Here is an 18,139-nt window from a genome sequence, read left to right on the forward strand (position 1 = left end):
GTTTGCTTTTCAACGTAAGAATTTGTTAGAGAAAAGAAAACTACAAACGGCACCTCGTATTATTTTCTCAAGCATAGAAGAAGAACAGCTTTGTCCCACCACGAGCAAGAAGCCAAAACATGAGCAATAAACCAACCTTATTTCCTGCACATTGCTTTAGGACAGAATCTAATCAATTACAGTAGTCTCAAGTCTCAACTACCAACTCGCGGTATTCAAAAAGGGACTTTCTGACTAGTTTTACAACTCGACACGGTTCTAAAAAACACGGGTTGTGAAAATACTACTAGAGTAAATAACATTTTCCCACCCAAGGTTTCGCGAATCTCGTTCCCACCCCTGGTTTTATAAATTCCAGCTTCCCACCCTTAAATGGACAGAAATCGTTTAATATGACAGTGGAAGGGTAAAATAGTCATTCGAAAACACCAAATCCGAAATGAAAATAAAAATTCCAAATAAACCTCCACGTCTCAAATTTGTGTATAAGCACCCTCCCTATCTCAAATTTCTTTCACTTTCTCTCTTCTGAACCTTCGTTTCTTTCCAATGAAACCATCAAACACAATAAAATGAGGTAATATAATGTTTCAAAGGAAGAACCATTTTTGGAGAAACCACGAATATTAACCATCCATATCAAAAGCCCAAACAACACAATTCATATTTCTGAGAACCCAGCTTAACAATCCAATCAACAGTCTCTTTTCTAGCCACCAAGTCCAAATCAGGCCGCCGCGATTTGGCCAAAATTCAGCCGCGAAGAGGCCCTCATGCGGCGACCCAAACCCAAGCGAGGCCCAAGCAACCATGGAGAGAAGGAGAGAAGAAAGAAAGGAAAGAGAGGAGAAGAAAAAAGAAAGGAAAGAGGAGGAGAAAGGAAGGAGTTGATTGGAAAGAAATGAAGGTTCAGTAGTAGAGAGAAGATTGAAAGAAAGATGCGAGGAAGAAGAGAGTGGAAAACCCAAAAAAAAAATTGTTAGGGAGATAAGAAAATTTAACATTAGTGGATTGGTGGTTAAAAAAGTAATTTACTAAGTTATTTTAAGGGCAGTTTGGTAATATCATTTTCTATATTCCATTAGAGTTCAAAAATTAGTGAAGGTGTTGATATAAGGGTGGGAATATGAAATTTGGGAAAGGTGGGGACTACCATTTCGCTGTACTTGGGTGGGAACATGTTTTTTACTCATACCACAAATATTGTTGCCATATGGGGGCATGAGAGTCAAGAACCCAGCTACTGCCGTAACCTGTGACAACAACTGGCATCCACATTGACATTCCTTCATGAGCTTGCTCTAACTCCAACTTACAGTGGGTAAGAGTTCATTGAAAAATCTTGTAGTAAGTTGTACCCTTCTCAAATCAAGTTTACATTGCATGATCCATCTTGGCATGTACATATGAAAGACTGATTATTTCACTGAAATTGTAAAAAATAGAACAGTCGAGCAAAACAAGTATCTCTCCCCCCCTCTATGGTACATTTTGGATGAAAAACATACTCCTACTTTCATCATACATAAAAACCCAAATGTTTTCTTACAACAACAACAACCACAAACAATTGATCGAGCAGAGTTATAAAGAATGTTACAGTCACTCAAGAACCTCTCCCACCCCGTTGCCTTTTTTCTTCTAATGAAGCAGCCTCTTTCAACATGTCAGCTGCATCCTTGTGCATGTTTAACTTTGCAAGAGCAACTGCTTGCATGTAAAATGCTGTGGACCAATCAGGGTAAACACATTGTGCTTGCATTCCATCTCGGAGGGCAGCATCTGGCTGATCACATAGCAGATGGCAAAGACTTCGCCTTGCATATACAGTTGGGGAAATCATGGTTCCCACATCTATGAACTGCACATATAAACAATAGAAATTTAGAAAACCCTAACAAATCACAATACAGTCTCTTGTTTTCTTCAACCATCAAAAGTTGTTTTACTCTTAAGAGTTAGGGCTGGAAGTACAGAGGTTTTCCCCAAAGAATGTTTCATCACTCAGGACCTTGTTACATGTGACTGAAGATAAATTTCAATCTGCTACTTTAATAATTTACCCACTATGGGAAAAACTGAGACTTCCAATATGTGTTCCAGTGGTTCAAGTGTCACATAATTTTAGTTGAAATTTGAGGTCTCACATTTCCAAAACAAAAACTTCATTTTATTTCCAGACAAACATTCAGGTCTAAAACCTACACCCAACCTAAGCTTCACATCTGGTCTGGTCTCAGCACAGAAATACTAATTTCTCAACCCTGTAAAGAAGCACATACAAACCTGAGAATAGCAATCTATAGCAGTTTTAAAATCTTTCTCCCTGAATGCCACATCACCACGCTTTCTGGCCTCCAACATATCTCTCATTTGTTGGGTCCACTCTTGGAACGACAACTAAATCAATCCATAACGAAATAAAGATTCAGCACAGCATTAAGAATAGGAATCTGCAATCTGCATTTGTACAATTCAGTTACCTCATTGGTTCCTTCATCATCTTTGTAGTGTTGCATCACCAAAATCTGATGGATTGCTGTGAGGTCCATTCGCGAACAAGCATCACCCATTGGGGAAAGAGGGTGTTGTGGAGTAGGAGGTGCTTCCTCATGCCTTGGAATTCCTAGCATCACATAAGATGGAACCTACAAGCAAAAATATGAACCTTAACTTCTGAAAAAATGTACGTCTCTTTTATCATAAAGCACCACTAAGTATTCCATAAACACATAATCTAAAAGTAAGAAACAGAAGAAGTCCACATATTATAGATTCAAAAATACACCCAAAAACAAAAATGAGAAGAAAATATCCACCCTCTTCTGAAAAGACAGAGAAAGGTTAAGAGAAAAGGCCAAAGTTGAGTATTTCCGGTCAAAAGAAGAAGACTTTAGGAAACGGATAATCCCCATGTGCAACAGACCCAACCTCAGTGTTGCAAGTAGCAACTAAGCTACAATCGCAACCCGTCCCCTATTTCATCTATCCAGCAAACAGATTGAAGGAGCTAATATAACTTCAGACACAATGAATATACAATACTTTGCATAAAAATTACTTTATCTTGTATGGAAAAGAAACCAACATAGATGGTGTGGCCTGTTATGAAAAGTAGTGAATTGTTAAGTCAACAAATTACGTCATATCTCAATAATTATCATAATTACAAATATCAGCATCTGACCCAATAAACAATAACTTACCTTATTGCTACTTGATAATTTTGTATAGACTAGGAAGATAAGAAAATGATTAGTGCAAGCATTAAACAAGAATAAAACAGAGAAGACAGATTACATCAGGTCTATTTTGCAGGGGAGCAAGTGTAGAAACAAGATCTTTGGTATTTGGTCGCTCCCTGGGTTCATATTGTAAGCATCGCGAAGCAAGATCAAAGACCACTGTAGCCTCTTCAGTCGAAAAGTTCCCCTCCAGATGTGAATCCATTAAGAGAAGAATATTTTTGCCCCGTATCATATCAAGAGCCTGTATACAAAGAACGCAAAAAATTAGTACAACAAAATCTATAAAAATCAACTTTCAGTTTTCCCAACTATTATACACCATCAATTTCTCAGTTCACCATTCAGCTACAGCGTCAAATATTCTCCAACAAGACAGACGTCAAGGTTTAATTTAATTGGTTTAAAGTTCCAACAAACCAGGATCAGAAATATCCTAAATCATATAAAACAATATAAAATTCAAGCTAACAAAATAGTAAGGCAAGCAACAAGCATAATATTCGAGGAAAAGGTCTAAAACCAAGACAACCACCAAGTAAATGACTGGTGAACTAAAGCTCTAAGTCAGAAAAACAATTGACAGGGCAATAGCAATAATTACAATACATATAACAACCAGCAAAAAGTCATAGGACATTTCAGTTTTGAAACCTTTAATACTTTCATAGCTGGTAAATTATTCCACTACTGGAAACAAATAATGAAGAACACAAAACTGTTGAGTGCAAAATCTACATGAATTGACCCTTTTCAAGATAAAAATTTGCAAATTATACGTAACCAAAGCTCAAAAAAGAAATCTAGAAACAGATGCTACGGGTAAGATGTTTTTTAGCTTTATGTTGGAAACTACTTTCAGGATCACCCTTCTGTACCGAAATCCTTGATTCTTTTACTTCATTCATAGATCAAACAAGTAAACCTCTAAAAGTTATTACATGACTAAAAATTATTTGGTTTAAACAATTCATTCAAGATAAAAATATTTAACATTTATTTTCCCCTTCTCAACCATAACAAATAACTAAATTGTCCCTACTTAATCCCAGATCTTCTGCAATTCTGCACATCAAAATGGGTGGAACAATAAACGGAAACCACAAAATTAGATGTCCATTTTAGCCTTTTGATCAAAACTGGTGTAGTAGGCACAGCAAAATACTTACATGACTAGGAGGAATATGCTTTCCACTGAGGAGATCCAAAAGGACAGTCCCAAAGCTGAAAATAACACTTTCCGGAGTAACCCTTCCTAAAATATGCACACATATATAAGTTGGACATTAAGTCAAAAAGTACTTACACAAACAAACAAAAATCGCAAACCATATAACCCTAAGGCGGGGAAGTGAGCACTAGTATGCTATGCAAAATAATTGTTTAACATATTTCTATACAGATAAAAGCATAAATGAATAAATGGGATATCACCACATAATTTACCCTATGATGTCAATAATGTAGATCAATATGGAACAAGAAAAGAGAAACAAGACAGGGTAAACCACTTAAGAGCCAAGGCAGTATGATGGGGTACAACTCTCTCAATCGCAAATATAGAACATAGATCACTCTTAATTATTCTAGCTCGATTGATCTTTTGAAATTAACCTCCGAAAGTCTATATGACACAAGCTTTAATGTCTTAGATAATGTCAAGTAAAACATGCTACATATTAATAGCAGCCATAGAAGCTGGGAAAGTTACACAGCCAACCAGAAGACACGAGGAAACCCAAAACTGACCAACTATACACCATATAAGTTCTGCAGATTAGAAACATCATTCTGAGGTTAAGTGCTTTTTTTTCCTCTACTTCAACAATGTTGGCTTTGATCATTGTTTGTAAAGGATTCTCGCTGAGATTCCCAATACCAAGACTATAAAAGATTGATAAGCAAACATGACTAAATGGCCAGTAAAACTCACATTAAAAGAAATATACATAACAGTATTTACCATTTCGTAGATACTCCGGAGGTGTATAGGCAAGATTTGTGCTGTAACTCTTTCCATCCCTACTATTTTTCATTAATCCAAAGCATGAAAGCCGAGGATCACCATTCTGCCAAAACCAGTCACAAAATTACCTACTTTGGTTCAATAAACCAGATTAAGCAGTATCCTAACCCAATTTATTACATTACCTCATCAAAGAGAACCCTATATGCATTCAAATCATGGTATAAAGGACGTCCTTCACTACTACAATAATCTAAAGCTTCAGCAATATACAGAGCAACTCTCAGTCGCATGGCCCATTCAATGGTTTGATTATCCCCTGTCAAGTAAGTAAAAAATGGTATAACAAAAAAAAAAAAAAAAATGAACATAGGTGAGGCGGCAACAGTTGAGTACCAAATTCAAAGGGCAAGAATATTATCAACATTAGCAGAACATTCCAGTACCATAAGTTTTGCAGCTTCAGTGAAAACCATACAATGATAACATACCAAGTAATTACGTCAACATATGACAATAATGGTAATAATGAATTCTAAAAAACCTAAGTAAACATTACTTCAATTAATAGCTCAATTAACAAAAACGTACAGTGGAAAAGATGTTTAGCAAGAATATCATTTGGCATGTACTCAGCCACAAGCAATCTCTCGTCGCCATCACAGCAGTAGCCAATCAAATTCGCCAGCCTGGTATGCCTCAGCTTCCCAACGCCCCACGCTTCGTCCTATTAACAAATAAATTAATAAATAATTGAAACCCTAGGAATAAAATGAAACAAAATAAGAACGAAAAAATGAAATCAAAATTGATAATAAATGCATACAGCGAACTGTTTGGGATCGGGCCAAGCAAATTTGGTAAACTTTTTAACGGCGATCCAACGGCGGTTATTGTTGCCGTTTTGAAGACGGCCCTTGTAGACCACATTGGGGGCTTTCTCACCGCTCTCGGAAACAATAAAATCGGCACTGAAATTGTTTGTGGCAGCTTTAAGCTCAGCTAAGGAGAACTCAGAGAAAGCCGGGGTTCGTTCGGAGGCGCCGCCAGCAGCAGCAGTAGCTGCGGAATCGGTACCGTTAGATGGCTGGGTGGGATTGTTGTTTTGTCGGTTGCGTTGAGATTGTTGATGATGATTACGTGATTTATCGGCCGAGTTGGGTCCTTTCAAGAAGGCGGATTCACAACAGCCCATAACTCAGTCGAGTTTTGACTCAGAAGGAACCCAGCTCAGCTGCGTTGAGTAAATTAATTTGATGAGAGAAGAAGAAGCATATATTAGATTCTCTTTTTTTTATGGGAGAGAGTTTTGTTTGTGTCTGAGTAAAGCCCTCGTGTGGGTAAGTGAAAGAGAGAGATAGAGAGAGAGAGAGAGAGAGAGAGAGAGAGAGATCTAATCAGTAGAGAGGTGCTGCAGCCAGTCGTTTTCTCTTTTTTCTCATTACGATTTTGTTTTTTTTTTTTTTTTAATTTCTCTGCACTGACAAAAACCTCTGTCTCTCTCTGTTTCCTTCTACTGTTTGAATTGTCCTTTTCATCATGAGGGGTAGTTTTGTCCAACTACTCTCTTTTTAACTTCTCGCGATATTTTAGTTCTTCACATTTACGCGCCAACCTGCCTTTTTGGCTGTAATTACTATTTCAAATGCCGCGCTTCTTTCTTATTTTTTACAAAAGAAAACTCGTGATTCACAATGTTATTATGAGTAAGTCCAAAATTATGAATAGAATTTTTTAGTTGGACTATGTTATTGCATGAATAATACTATATATTAACGTATACCCAATAAAATACTATACTATACTATTTAATCATTGGTATTTGCTATCTATATGGGTTATTTGTAATTTATTTAATTTATTTGACTTATAAAGTGTTTAATGAACTCTTGTAAATAAACTCTGATCATTAAAAAAAATTGACCAAAATTTAGAGATTTTTTATAAACTGAATAGCTTTGAAATACTTAATATTTTACTTAAGAGGAATGATGTTGTTGATAATATACTAAAGGAACTACTAAATTTAACTAAATAAACAACCAAATATCCTATTAATAAAGCTATAATTTGGATAGATAATATTCTAAAACATCTAATACAATAAACAAAAGAATCGTTATGGGTTTCTTATTTTATTAAATGATCCCACTTCAGAGTTGACTTGATAAATTAAATGGTATGGAAATGGAATTGCTTTAGTTTTGTCTTCAAATTCACTGACCTTGTTCCCATCAAAAGCTAAAGGCAATGGGCCTTCCTTCACAGATAACGCGGTGCGTGTTGAACACGAAATACAGCGATCAAACGCAATGCCCCTTTTAAATTCAAATAATCCCATCTCTTTCCCTGTCTGTCTTATCCTTTCCTACAGCAATTTTCTCGCTTTCATACTGCTGCCTGCCTTGTATCCCAATTATTTTCCATCCCCATATTTAACTTTATAATGACCTCGTTAAAAAGGGTTAGCTCACGGAAGCAGAACTTTTCTGTAGTTTAAAGCCCAGCCCAAGTGTCCATTGTTGTGTTAATACACGTAATTGTGGAAGAAACTATCCAAATCCTTTTTTCAACGCAACCAATCCATTCATTTGAAAAACTTGTAGAAATGTAGCACATGCTTTGAAGACAAATACACAATAAGAAGCCTAACGGAGAATTTTTGACCATTACTTGTTAATCCTATTCCTATTCACCCCACCAAACGAGATGAATAAGGATTACAGGATTACACGTGTGTATGAACTGTTGGATATAGTTTATACTTTTCTTAACCTCGATGGATTATCGACTCACGGTGATTGACTCATTTAGGAGTCTTAATGATTAATTGAGTTCAGAATTAGTTTGCTAGTATTTGGGCCTAAATTGGGTTAGAGTCAGGTAAGCTCAAATAGAGTTAAGTTTTCTATTATATGTTGAGAGAAGTATTGGGTATAGTGGTGTAATAATAACTTAGAATAGGAGCACGGGTATTCTCGTGATTGACAACTGGTCAAAGGATTCCTTCTTATAACTAGAATTTTGGGCAAAGCTTATATGCAACTTGTCGTTGGATATTAGGACTCTTGGGTGTATTACTCAAGAGATCATGAATTCGATTCACCTCGGTTGCTAATAAGGGTGGTCATTTGAACTTTTATCCAACCTATAGTTCTAGGGTCTCAGAGATTAGTTGATATATGCATAAGTTGGCACGAATAGCCCCGGTCATAAAATTTAAAAAAAAATAACCATTTTCATTTGTTTGATTATTAAGCACTCACAATTCCAATTCCAAAGTGGTGATGACCGGTTTGAAACTTATATTCACTAAGTTTAATAAGGCATAAGCAACTGCTTGCGCTTAATTATTATAATTTATTAATGTTTTTAGTATGTGAAGAGAGGTCGACCAAAAACTGCACCTTGAGGTGGGAATCTAGGCCTGGGCCCAAATGATCGACCCAAAAAATCAAACCCAAGACATCCTACTAAGGACCGATCCTATAAGGCCCGGACCAAGTCCAAGGAGGAGGGACCGGTCCTTGGTCCCAGGCTCGGGCCCGGGCCCGGACTCGGACTCGGACCTGGACCCGGACCCCGAACCCCCTCCCTAATTTCATTTAAACCCCTAGCAAATATCCATAACCCCCTATTTTATATGAAATTAACAATAAATATAAAGGTTAAAATGAAACTTTACAAAAAAAAAAAATAAAGAATTCAACTATTGCCTTAACGTGGTCAAGTAACCGTTGAGCCAACGATCAGCTAACCCCTTAAACCACCCATTTTCCTCACAACTCTCAATCTCTCATTCTCTACTCCAATTCTCAAACTATCTTCAATTTATATTTATATATATTCATCTATTTTTCATATTATTATTTATATTAGGTAATTTCTTCCATTTTTCAATTTCATCTATTATTCATATTATTATTTATATTATTCAATTTCTTCAATTTTAGTTATTTATTATTTTATTATAAATTCATAATGGATTCCCCAAATTATGCCCTAAATTAGTATTATGTTCTAGTTCCTCCATCTACCGAAGAAATGAAAAGGTTTGAACCATTTTCACCTATTCCCAAGATAGAAATTCCACGATTAGAAACGGTCAGAATTGCGTTTAGCCAAACACAAGTGAGCTGCGATACCACAGGAAGACCGTCAAAGAGGACTATGTCCGCTGTATGGCAATTCTTCACCAAATCAAAACAAGCAAAGCCAAATGGGTAGGGGAAAGAGACGTGCGGGGTATGTAATTTTTGTCCAACCGCTGAGCATAGGACTTCGACGATGCGGCGACACCTAAAGAAGAAGTAACCCCAATATATGCAGTCAGTTCAACTTCAACCGAACTTGGTAAACAAATTCAAACTCAACTTAATTTTAATCCACAATCCTCAACTCTCTCAACTTGGCAATACAGTGTTACCAAGCATTAGAGGAAATTAGAAGATACATAGTTGCTACGAACTCTCCCCTTTCTTTATCTGAAAATCTTTTTTTTTTTTTTTTATGATTAAAATTGTTTTTTGTCCACAATATAGCCCTGTTAGTAGAAGTACAAGTAGAAGGGACATACAAAAACTTTATACTAAAATAAGATATCAACTTAAAAAGAAATTTAAAAATTTTAGAAAAATATTTATTGCACTTACTTTAGACATATTGGCTGTTAGATCAAAAACCGATTTTTTTAGTGTCACAATATATTACCTAAATCATAGTTGGCATTTACAACAAAAATTGATAGGTTTTAAACCATTATATGCTAAACATAGTGTTGAGATTATTTATTTTACAATTATTAAAGTTTTGCAAAATTATGTATTCACTAAGAGAGTTGTGGTGCTAACGCTTGATAATGCAACTGTTAACACTGAGGCAATTTTTTTATTTGAAAAGAGATTGGATCCGCTTGGTGAACGAAATTTTTTTCACCATAGATGTGCTTACCACATTATCAACTTGATTGTTAAAGCAGGTTTAAAAGCTATACATGCGAGGATTGAAAGGGTGTGTGCGGCTATCGGATTCATCACCGGTAGCAATACAAGATGGAATGAGTATGTAAAATATTGTTACCAAGAGGAGCCATCGGTTCGACCAATGAAGTTATATATGGATATGTCTGTCCGTTGGAACTCCATGTACTTGATGTTACAAAAAGTTATGTCAACTGTAATACAAATTACAGAGTTTGTCTATCGAATGAAGTCGTCAACAATGATGATTGGACGGTTTGCATTGTTTTTCATTCATTTCTTAAAGTTTTTTACGATTCCACCAATACATTAAATGGTATTTATTATCTTACTACTAATTTAGCGTTAGATATTTTACTGCAAATTTCTAAAACTTTTGCTAAATATAGATATAATATAGACTTAATGAATATTGTTTTAGACATGCAAACAAAATACTAGAAATATTAGTTAGATATTTCATTCTTATACGGATTATGTCTTATTATAGATCTTAGGTTTAAACTAAACGTATTTAATTGTATGGTTACCGAGATAAGCCAGCATTCAAGACATGACTATAGTTATTATTTGATAGACTTTAATAGAAAATTGGAAAGCCTTTTTTCTTTATATCAGACTAGGTATAGTGGAATGCCCAGCATAGACGATCAGTAGGACGTCGATGAAGACATTTATTAACAAAGATCAAGCATGTAGACGTATATCGAACTTAGTAGTGGTGGTGGTGGAAGTAGTAGCTCTAGCTCGTATAGACATTGACCAAATGAGCTACAGCGATACCTACAAATGAACATGTCCTACATGACCAAGAAAGAGAAACGTGAGATGGATATGCCTTAATGGTGGAACCAAAATGCAAGTCGATTCTTCATTGTATCCCAAATGGCACGTGATATTTTATCCGTGCCAGTTTTGACAATTGCATTCGAGTCAACATTCTTAATTAGTGGCCAAATTATTGAAGATAGAAGATGCTATCTAACTAATTAGATGGTTGAAGTCATAACATGTTTACAAGATTGGACTCATATAGACAGAAGACTACAGCGACACCCTGAAGATCCCAAACTACTCGATCTCTTCAGAAACACAGATTTGGACGATGTAAATTAATAATTTAATAAAAAAATATATTTAATTATTTATTTGTGAAGTGTGAATATTATATTTATGTTAAATTAACCTATCTCTTTAAATTAAAACTATATAAATTTGTAACCAATTAACCATTCATTTATATACATATTTTATTATTTTTTTTTTTTTTGCCAAGTAAGTAAATTGTATAAAAAGAAGAAGGATAAATTTACAAAGGCCTACAAAAAAGGCGGGCAACCTACATAAGAACATTCCTTGTGTAGGGAGCAAAAAATAAATAAATGTCTAAGCTTGACATTACACAATTCTCTTGGAAGCCTATCTAAACCAACATGAGAGATAAGACTCAAGAGAAAGAATCTAACTAAGAAATCAACAACAAAACACCATCCTCTGGACAATCCGGTGGGTTGGCTCCAAAAAACACACACAATGAGACACAAAGAAGACTCAAAGCAGAGAAAACAAAGAGAGTGAGGATACACCGTGACAAAGTCTTCACAATAATAACGAGCAAGTTAGTAAGTCTCTCATCGAAAGATCAACATCTCACTCGATCAAATGTTCACCAATAACTCCGGGAGTGAAATGGGTGTCTTTGAAGATGGTTCAAGCCGCGTGAGAATCCTTGCTAAGTTCCATGACTTTGTCTCTCACCACACTTTTGATAGTATTGATAATAGTGTGAGAATCCTTGCACTCTCTCCCAAAGATCCTACAATTTCGCTCCCTCCAAACCCAATACCATTCATTTATATTTATTTACTAATTAATTACAAATTTTACAAATCACGCCCTAAAAAACTATATAAACCCGTTACATAATTTTTGATTTAGCCCTAAAAATATAAAAAAAAATTAGGCCCATGCCCATGACCAGTCCCTAGGACTGGTTCGGGCCTTGAGAATTTTCATGGGCCTGGACCAGTCCCAGCCTAATTGAGACCAATCCCATTGGGCCCAATCGTGGGCCCGGTTGGAACTAAGCCTTGACCACCTCTAACTGCACCAGGGAAGGGGGACCCAAACACAAAAGGTACACGAAAATGATGAAAAATCACTCTACCCTTCTCCTCATACGATTCCATATTCACATTAAACAGTAGAGGTAGAATAACTATCTCTAATTACTCCCTGTTTGCTTCATGCTTAAAATTTGAAAATGAATTCATTGTCATTTTATAGAAACAATATTTGAAAAAGAGCACGCCCCTACAAAAAGGGTGGTATTACTGTTGTAATGATCTTGAATTCATCTGATGAATACGCTTGACAACTACAAGGTTTCAAAATGGGTTCACTCAGGCAACGCAACGGCAAAAGGCACAAATCCATCAAGGATAGATAGTTAATGATGCAGCTAAATTTTAAAAAACAACCTCCCTTTAGCAGCTGGGGAATTGTATAACACAAATTCAATCAGACTTACCTTAGCATTTTTCTGCTTTTGCACCTATCTGAAGCACTTAAATTAGGATGCTTTAGGCAGCACGGAGAGAGCAGTGAATATTCAACTACTTGGTTTCTTCTCCCAAGTTACCCCTTTGGCAACTCATTAACCTGCAACTGATGATAAGCAAGACTCTACCAATGATGCTGAAATCTAACTGGATGGATCACAATTCAAACACATGCCTTACAAATAGACAAATCGGGTTAATGGTGCCTCCCAAACAATGGTTCTAAATCCATTGCTGACTGAGACAAGTGATAAACTGAAAAATAAAAAATCTACCTATCGAAAACTAGACGCATATATATTTTCTAAGAGGAATCTCTCTTTAAAAATTGGTTTACAGATAACTGCACTACAAAAGCAGCAAACAGTGGCCAAAGTAGAAGGATTCTGAAGTTTTGAGATAAAGGACTTGCTGGCATCATTTGACTGACCTTCTTTCTTCAATTCGTACATGAAGCTCATCGTAAGCCTGTTTGGAGTTGGCAGCAAATTTCTCAATGGCCATGAAAATCTGTTTTAGACCAGACTGCATACTACCACTCCCTTCCCTAGCCAATAGAATCATCCTTTTGTCTCGAGCTTGTATGACCTTTTGGATCTTTTGCTCCTCCCTCTCCGAGGTCTTAACTTGTCTTTCCACATCCTTGTTGGCAATTACCATTTGCTGCAGGTCTGCTTTATGCCGCTCCAAGAGTTGATTTACACTTGCGGAGAAACCATAAATGGCTTCAGTCACTTCTTTCTCTGATAGTTTATCCATGGCTTGTGACCACTGATAAGCTATAACAAACACAGGGGGTGCTCCAACCCTACCAGGAGAGAAGGGCACTATACCATCAGGAGTTACCTCAGGATCATATCGAAGACATTTCATTAGCCAACCATTCAAGGCTTTGACATAACTTTTTTGTGCTTCAATCCAATTGGAGAAGTTTAGGTTACAATTTTGTAGCTCAAGCTTGAGTTTTATTGCAGATTCAAGATGAGCATGGTCAAGCTTTGCATTTGATGCAATGACATCTAAACCTTTGGCTTCTAAAACTGTTTGGGACTGACACCTATGACATTCAAGCATAGCTTTCCACATTTCAAGCAACCTGCTGACACCATAAATAGATCACAGTTAAACAAAATAAAAGCATCAGCCGCAAGAAAACTTCAATCTAAAAGTTGTCACATACCATTGAAACTGAGGAAAGGAGAAAAGGAAAAAGAAAAAAGAAAAAGTGGTCAGATAGATAGAAACCATCTCATTTAGGCAATAAGAAGTGCATGCACCTTCAATCACAAATGGGGAAAAATAAATCAAATCTTCATATAAAGCTAAGCACAGTTGATTCTTCCATTACCAATGTTTAATCAAGTTCCTAGTAGTGCAAACAAGACAAAAGGAATAGACACAGTAATCTAAAACTTAAATAATCATGTACCTCTGAACCAACTCCCTGATGTGCAGCCACAATTCTTCATCCCTCAACTTATTTATAGAAATAGACATCTTGTCAATGACTTGAATTGCAATTTTGATCCTAGTAGATAAATTCCTGAGCATTGTTCGAGCCGCGTCAACTTTAAGAGTTTCAGCACCCTTCTCATCCATACTTTTCATCTGCCTACACTTCCTCGCATAAAGTAGGCGCAATTTCTCCTCAGCCTTCAAACACAAAGAACATTATCTTAATTTTCATGTCCAAACTAAAGGAGACAAAAGACAGAAGAGATCCGACAGAATGTAGTATTCTGATGCTTGCTTTAGTCATTACCAATGGAGAAAAATATTGCAATTTTCACTTGTTATATTAACGTTAATACTTAATATTCATGCTCCGCCTTCTGGCCATGATTTTCTTTTAGCCAAAAATTGTAATTTTCCTAGTTCATTATAGAGATATTTCACAGCATTTCTTCCAACAGCCTAAAACATAGAGGTAACGAAAGATTATTTTGAACGGTGTCTTTTGGATGGAAGGTACAGCTTTGGCTCATCAACGGGTGATTTGAAGTCCCAAAATCAAACAAAAGTTATCACCCTGAGATAGCAGAATGATGGAAAAAGGACATGGTGTCCATACTTTGTTCTCACAAAAAATTGAGTTGAGAGGGCAGAAATATGCACTGGTAGTATGTGAATTAGATGAATTTAAAAAACAAATAAGTAAAAAATTTCAATTCATGGAAAACTTCTAGAGTATATTGACTTGATCATTTCACCATAATTACAGAAACATTCCGAAGGAGTTTTTCCCCCTCTAATTTATTTGATACAAAACAAACTCAAATATATAGATATAAAAATGTTCAGAATCGTCATAAAAATTGAGAAATTTTTAACAATTTGAATTTGCAGTTAATATAACAGAATTGATTCAAAGTTTGCTCATCAACATATAATTCAAAAAAAGTTATAGTTGCTATGAACCATCAACATCAAACTTTGAATTCACCGACAAATTCCTCTGTTCACTGATTTAGCGAGAATCACAAAAAGGCAAAGGCAAATACAAATTTAAAGAAACTTGGGTTGGACCACTGTAAAGGCAGGCATACCTTAACTTCATCATAGAGTTTTCTCTCCCACATGCACAGTTTCTTCAGAGTTGCTGTCAGATTTTTTGAATTCAGAACCACATCATCCTCCAAACCTTGATAATTGAAATGTGTAGATACCACCATTCTCGATGGACTCACCGCGTGCAACATCTTGGATGATACTACAAAAACAATAAGGTTTAAACACTTATTAACGAATTCAAATCTCCAAAATTCTTTGTTACTGAACGAACTAGAGATTACCTTGACCGTAGACAGAAAATTTGTGATGATAACGAAATTTACCGGTGTCAAACATTTTCAAAACTTCATTACCAGACTCTGATGCTCTTTCAAACTGAACCTGTACATCTCTCATAACCTCGGAGACACCCCATTGACCATTTTGACCACTACTCTTTGATTCAGGCTCCACCGACCGCTCTTTCTCTGAAACGACCTTCTTTTTCTCCACGTCATCACCCTTCTCTTTCACCAAAGTGGGCACGACGTTATCATTTCCTGCTGAAATGTGTTCGTGTTCTTGTTTTTTCTCGTCAGTTTCTTTGTCCTGTTGTGGATCGCGAGTAACACCGTACGGATTTTCGTATTTCTCGAGTGGCTCAAAGAAGTTCAAGAAATCCCAAGCGGAGCCACTCGGAGTTGGAGGCGGTGGCGTTTTGGACGCCCAATCACGACCACTCATTTCACCATTATGCCGGTAACTTCTAGAATTATCGTTATAATTCATAGCCATGAATGTATTAAAATAGTTCGAATGGTTATGGTTAAACGAGTCGAAATCTTTAATTCTATCTTCATCCTCAGAGTCGGAATCGAAATGAATATGCGAATCTGAGGTTAAACTCGACGGCGACAGGTCAGGTGGAGAAGATTTTGATGATTTGGCAGGATCATCGTTGGATGGAAAATTAACGTCCTGGTGGTCGATGAACTGGTGAAGAGTAGAACCAAGCGTCTTGAGAGACTGCATATAGGCCACGTGTGCATCGGCAAGGGCATAGCTATGGTATAGCGCGTCTTCAAGGAAGTTGCAGCGGTCACGGCACAGAGCGACGGCTGGGAGGCCATCGAGCTTTGACGTGTTGCATCCCATGACTGAGACGCGGTTCTTGAAGAAGAAACAGCGGTGGCTACGGACGGTTTAATATCTCTCGGAGAATTTGATTACGCATTTAAGGTGGTGCGTAAAGGAGTTATGAGAGAGAAGGAGAGTGTAGTGGACTCTGATTTTTATACAGGCAAAAAGTAGTGGCGGGATTTTCATAACGTCTCTTTAATAGTTTTTGCCTTTTTGCCCATGATTTTATTATTATTTTATATCTAAACATAGTGTTGAGATTATTTATTTTCAATTATTAAACTTTTGCAATTTGTATTAACTAAGAGAGTGTGGTGCTAACGCTTGATTGACAATTTCTTTATTTGAAAAGAGATTGGATCTCGCTTGGTGAAGACACTTTTTTCACCATAAATGTGCTTCCACATCATCACTTTGATTGTTAACAGGTTTAAAGCTATACATGCGAGATTGAAAGGATGTGGCGGCTATCAGATTTCGCCGGTAGCAATACAAGATGGAATGAGTATGTAAAATATTGTTCCAAGGAGCCATCGGTTCGACCATGAAGTTATATAGGATATGTCTGTCCGTTGGAACTCCACTACTTGATATTCAAAAAGTTGCCAACTGTATAACATTACAGAGTTTGTCTACCGAAGAAGTCGTCAACATGATGATTGGACGTTTGCATATTTTTTCATTCATTTCTTAAGTTTTTTACGATTCCACAATACATTAAAGTATTATTATCTTACTACTATATTTAGCTTAATATTTTACTCAAATTTCTAAAATTTTGCTAAATAGATATAATTGACTTAATGATATTGTTTTAGACATGCAAACAAATACTAGAAATATTAGTTAGATTTTCATTCTTATACGGATTAGGTCTTATTGTAAATCTTAGGTTTAAATAAACGTATTTAATTGTATGGTTACGAGATAACAGCATTCAGACATGACTTAGTTATTATTTGATAGACTTTAAAAAATTGAAAACTTTTTTTCTTTATATCAGACTAGGTTAGTGGAATGCCCAGTAGAGACGACTAGTAGACCTTGATGAGACATTTATTAAAGGATCGAACATGTGGACGTATATCGAACTTAGTAGTGGTGGTGGTGGAAGTAGTAGCTCCAGATCGTATAGACATGGACAAATGATTGCAGCGATACCTAAAATGGACGTCCTACATGACCAAGAGAGTGAGATAGATATGCCTTAATGGTGGAACCAAAATGCAAGTCGATTATCTATTGTATCCAAATGACACGTGATATTTTATCTGTGCCAGTTTTGACAATTGCATTCGAGTCAACTATTCTCAATTAGTGACCAAATGTTGAAGATAAAGATGCCTTTAATCATTAGATGGTTGAAGTCATAACATTTTACGGGATTGGACTCATGCAGACAAGACTATAGGACACTCTGAAGACTCAACTACTCGATCTCTTAAAAACACAGATTTGGGATGTAAATTAATATTTAATAAACAATTTATTTAATTATTTATTTGTGAAGTGTGAATATTATATTTATGTTAAATTAACTCTCTCTTTAAATTAAACATAATAATTTAAAACAATTAACCATCCTTTATATACATATTTTTTTTTTTTTGCAAGTAAGTAAATTGTATAAAAAGAAGAAGAAATTTACAAAGGCGGCCAACCTACATCAGGAACATTCCTGTAGGAGCAAAAATAAATAAATGCTAAGCTTGACACTACACAATTCTCTTGGAGCCTATCTAAACCAACGGGAGATAA

General features: G+C 36.0%; 2 protein-coding genes across 3 annotated transcripts; both read right to left on the minus strand.

Moving 5' to 3' along the window:
* Positions 1-1,342: 1,342 nt before the first annotated feature.
* LOC116112626 (serine/threonine-protein kinase BSK1-like) lies at positions 1,343-6,602 on the minus strand. Its single transcript, XM_031398744.1, has 9 exons — positions 6,038-6,602; positions 5,803-5,938; positions 5,397-5,530; positions 5,209-5,314; positions 4,415-4,500; positions 3,301-3,489; positions 2,484-2,648; positions 2,287-2,400; positions 1,343-1,861 (listed from the first exon to the last, which is right to left on the minus strand). Exons 1-9 carry the CDS (start codon positions 6,404-6,406, stop codon positions 1,607-1,609), a joined length of 1,554 nt encoding a protein of 517 aa, XP_031254604.1. The 5' UTR covers positions 6,407-6,602; the 3' UTR covers positions 1,343-1,606.
* A 4,995-nt stretch (positions 6,603-11,597) lies between these two features.
* LOC116112620 (nitrate regulatory gene2 protein-like) lies at positions 11,598-16,490 on the minus strand. Of its 2 annotated transcripts, none has more exons than XM_031398734.1 (4): positions 15,544-16,490; positions 15,298-15,461; positions 14,181-14,404; positions 11,598-13,850 (listed from the first exon to the last, which is right to left on the minus strand). In XM_031398734.1, the coding sequence occupies exons 1-4, from the start codon at positions 16,394-16,396 to the stop codon at positions 13,169-13,171; spliced, it is 1,923 nt and encodes a 640-aa protein (XP_031254594.1). In that variant the 5' UTR covers positions 16,397-16,490; the 3' UTR covers positions 11,598-13,168. The 2 variants fall into 2 exon arrangements, with proteins under 2 accessions (XP_031254594.1, XP_031254595.1); XM_031398735.1 differs by having other exon boundaries at positions 11,599-13,847.
* Positions 16,491-18,139: the final 1,649 nt, after the last annotated feature.

Source organism: Pistacia vera, unplaced genomic scaffold (genome assembly GCF_008641045.1).
Source record: "Pistacia vera cultivar Batoury unplaced genomic scaffold, PisVer_v2 Contig665, whole genome shotgun sequence".
Taxonomy (NCBI): domain Eukaryota; kingdom Viridiplantae; phylum Streptophyta; class Magnoliopsida; order Sapindales; family Anacardiaceae; genus Pistacia; species Pistacia vera.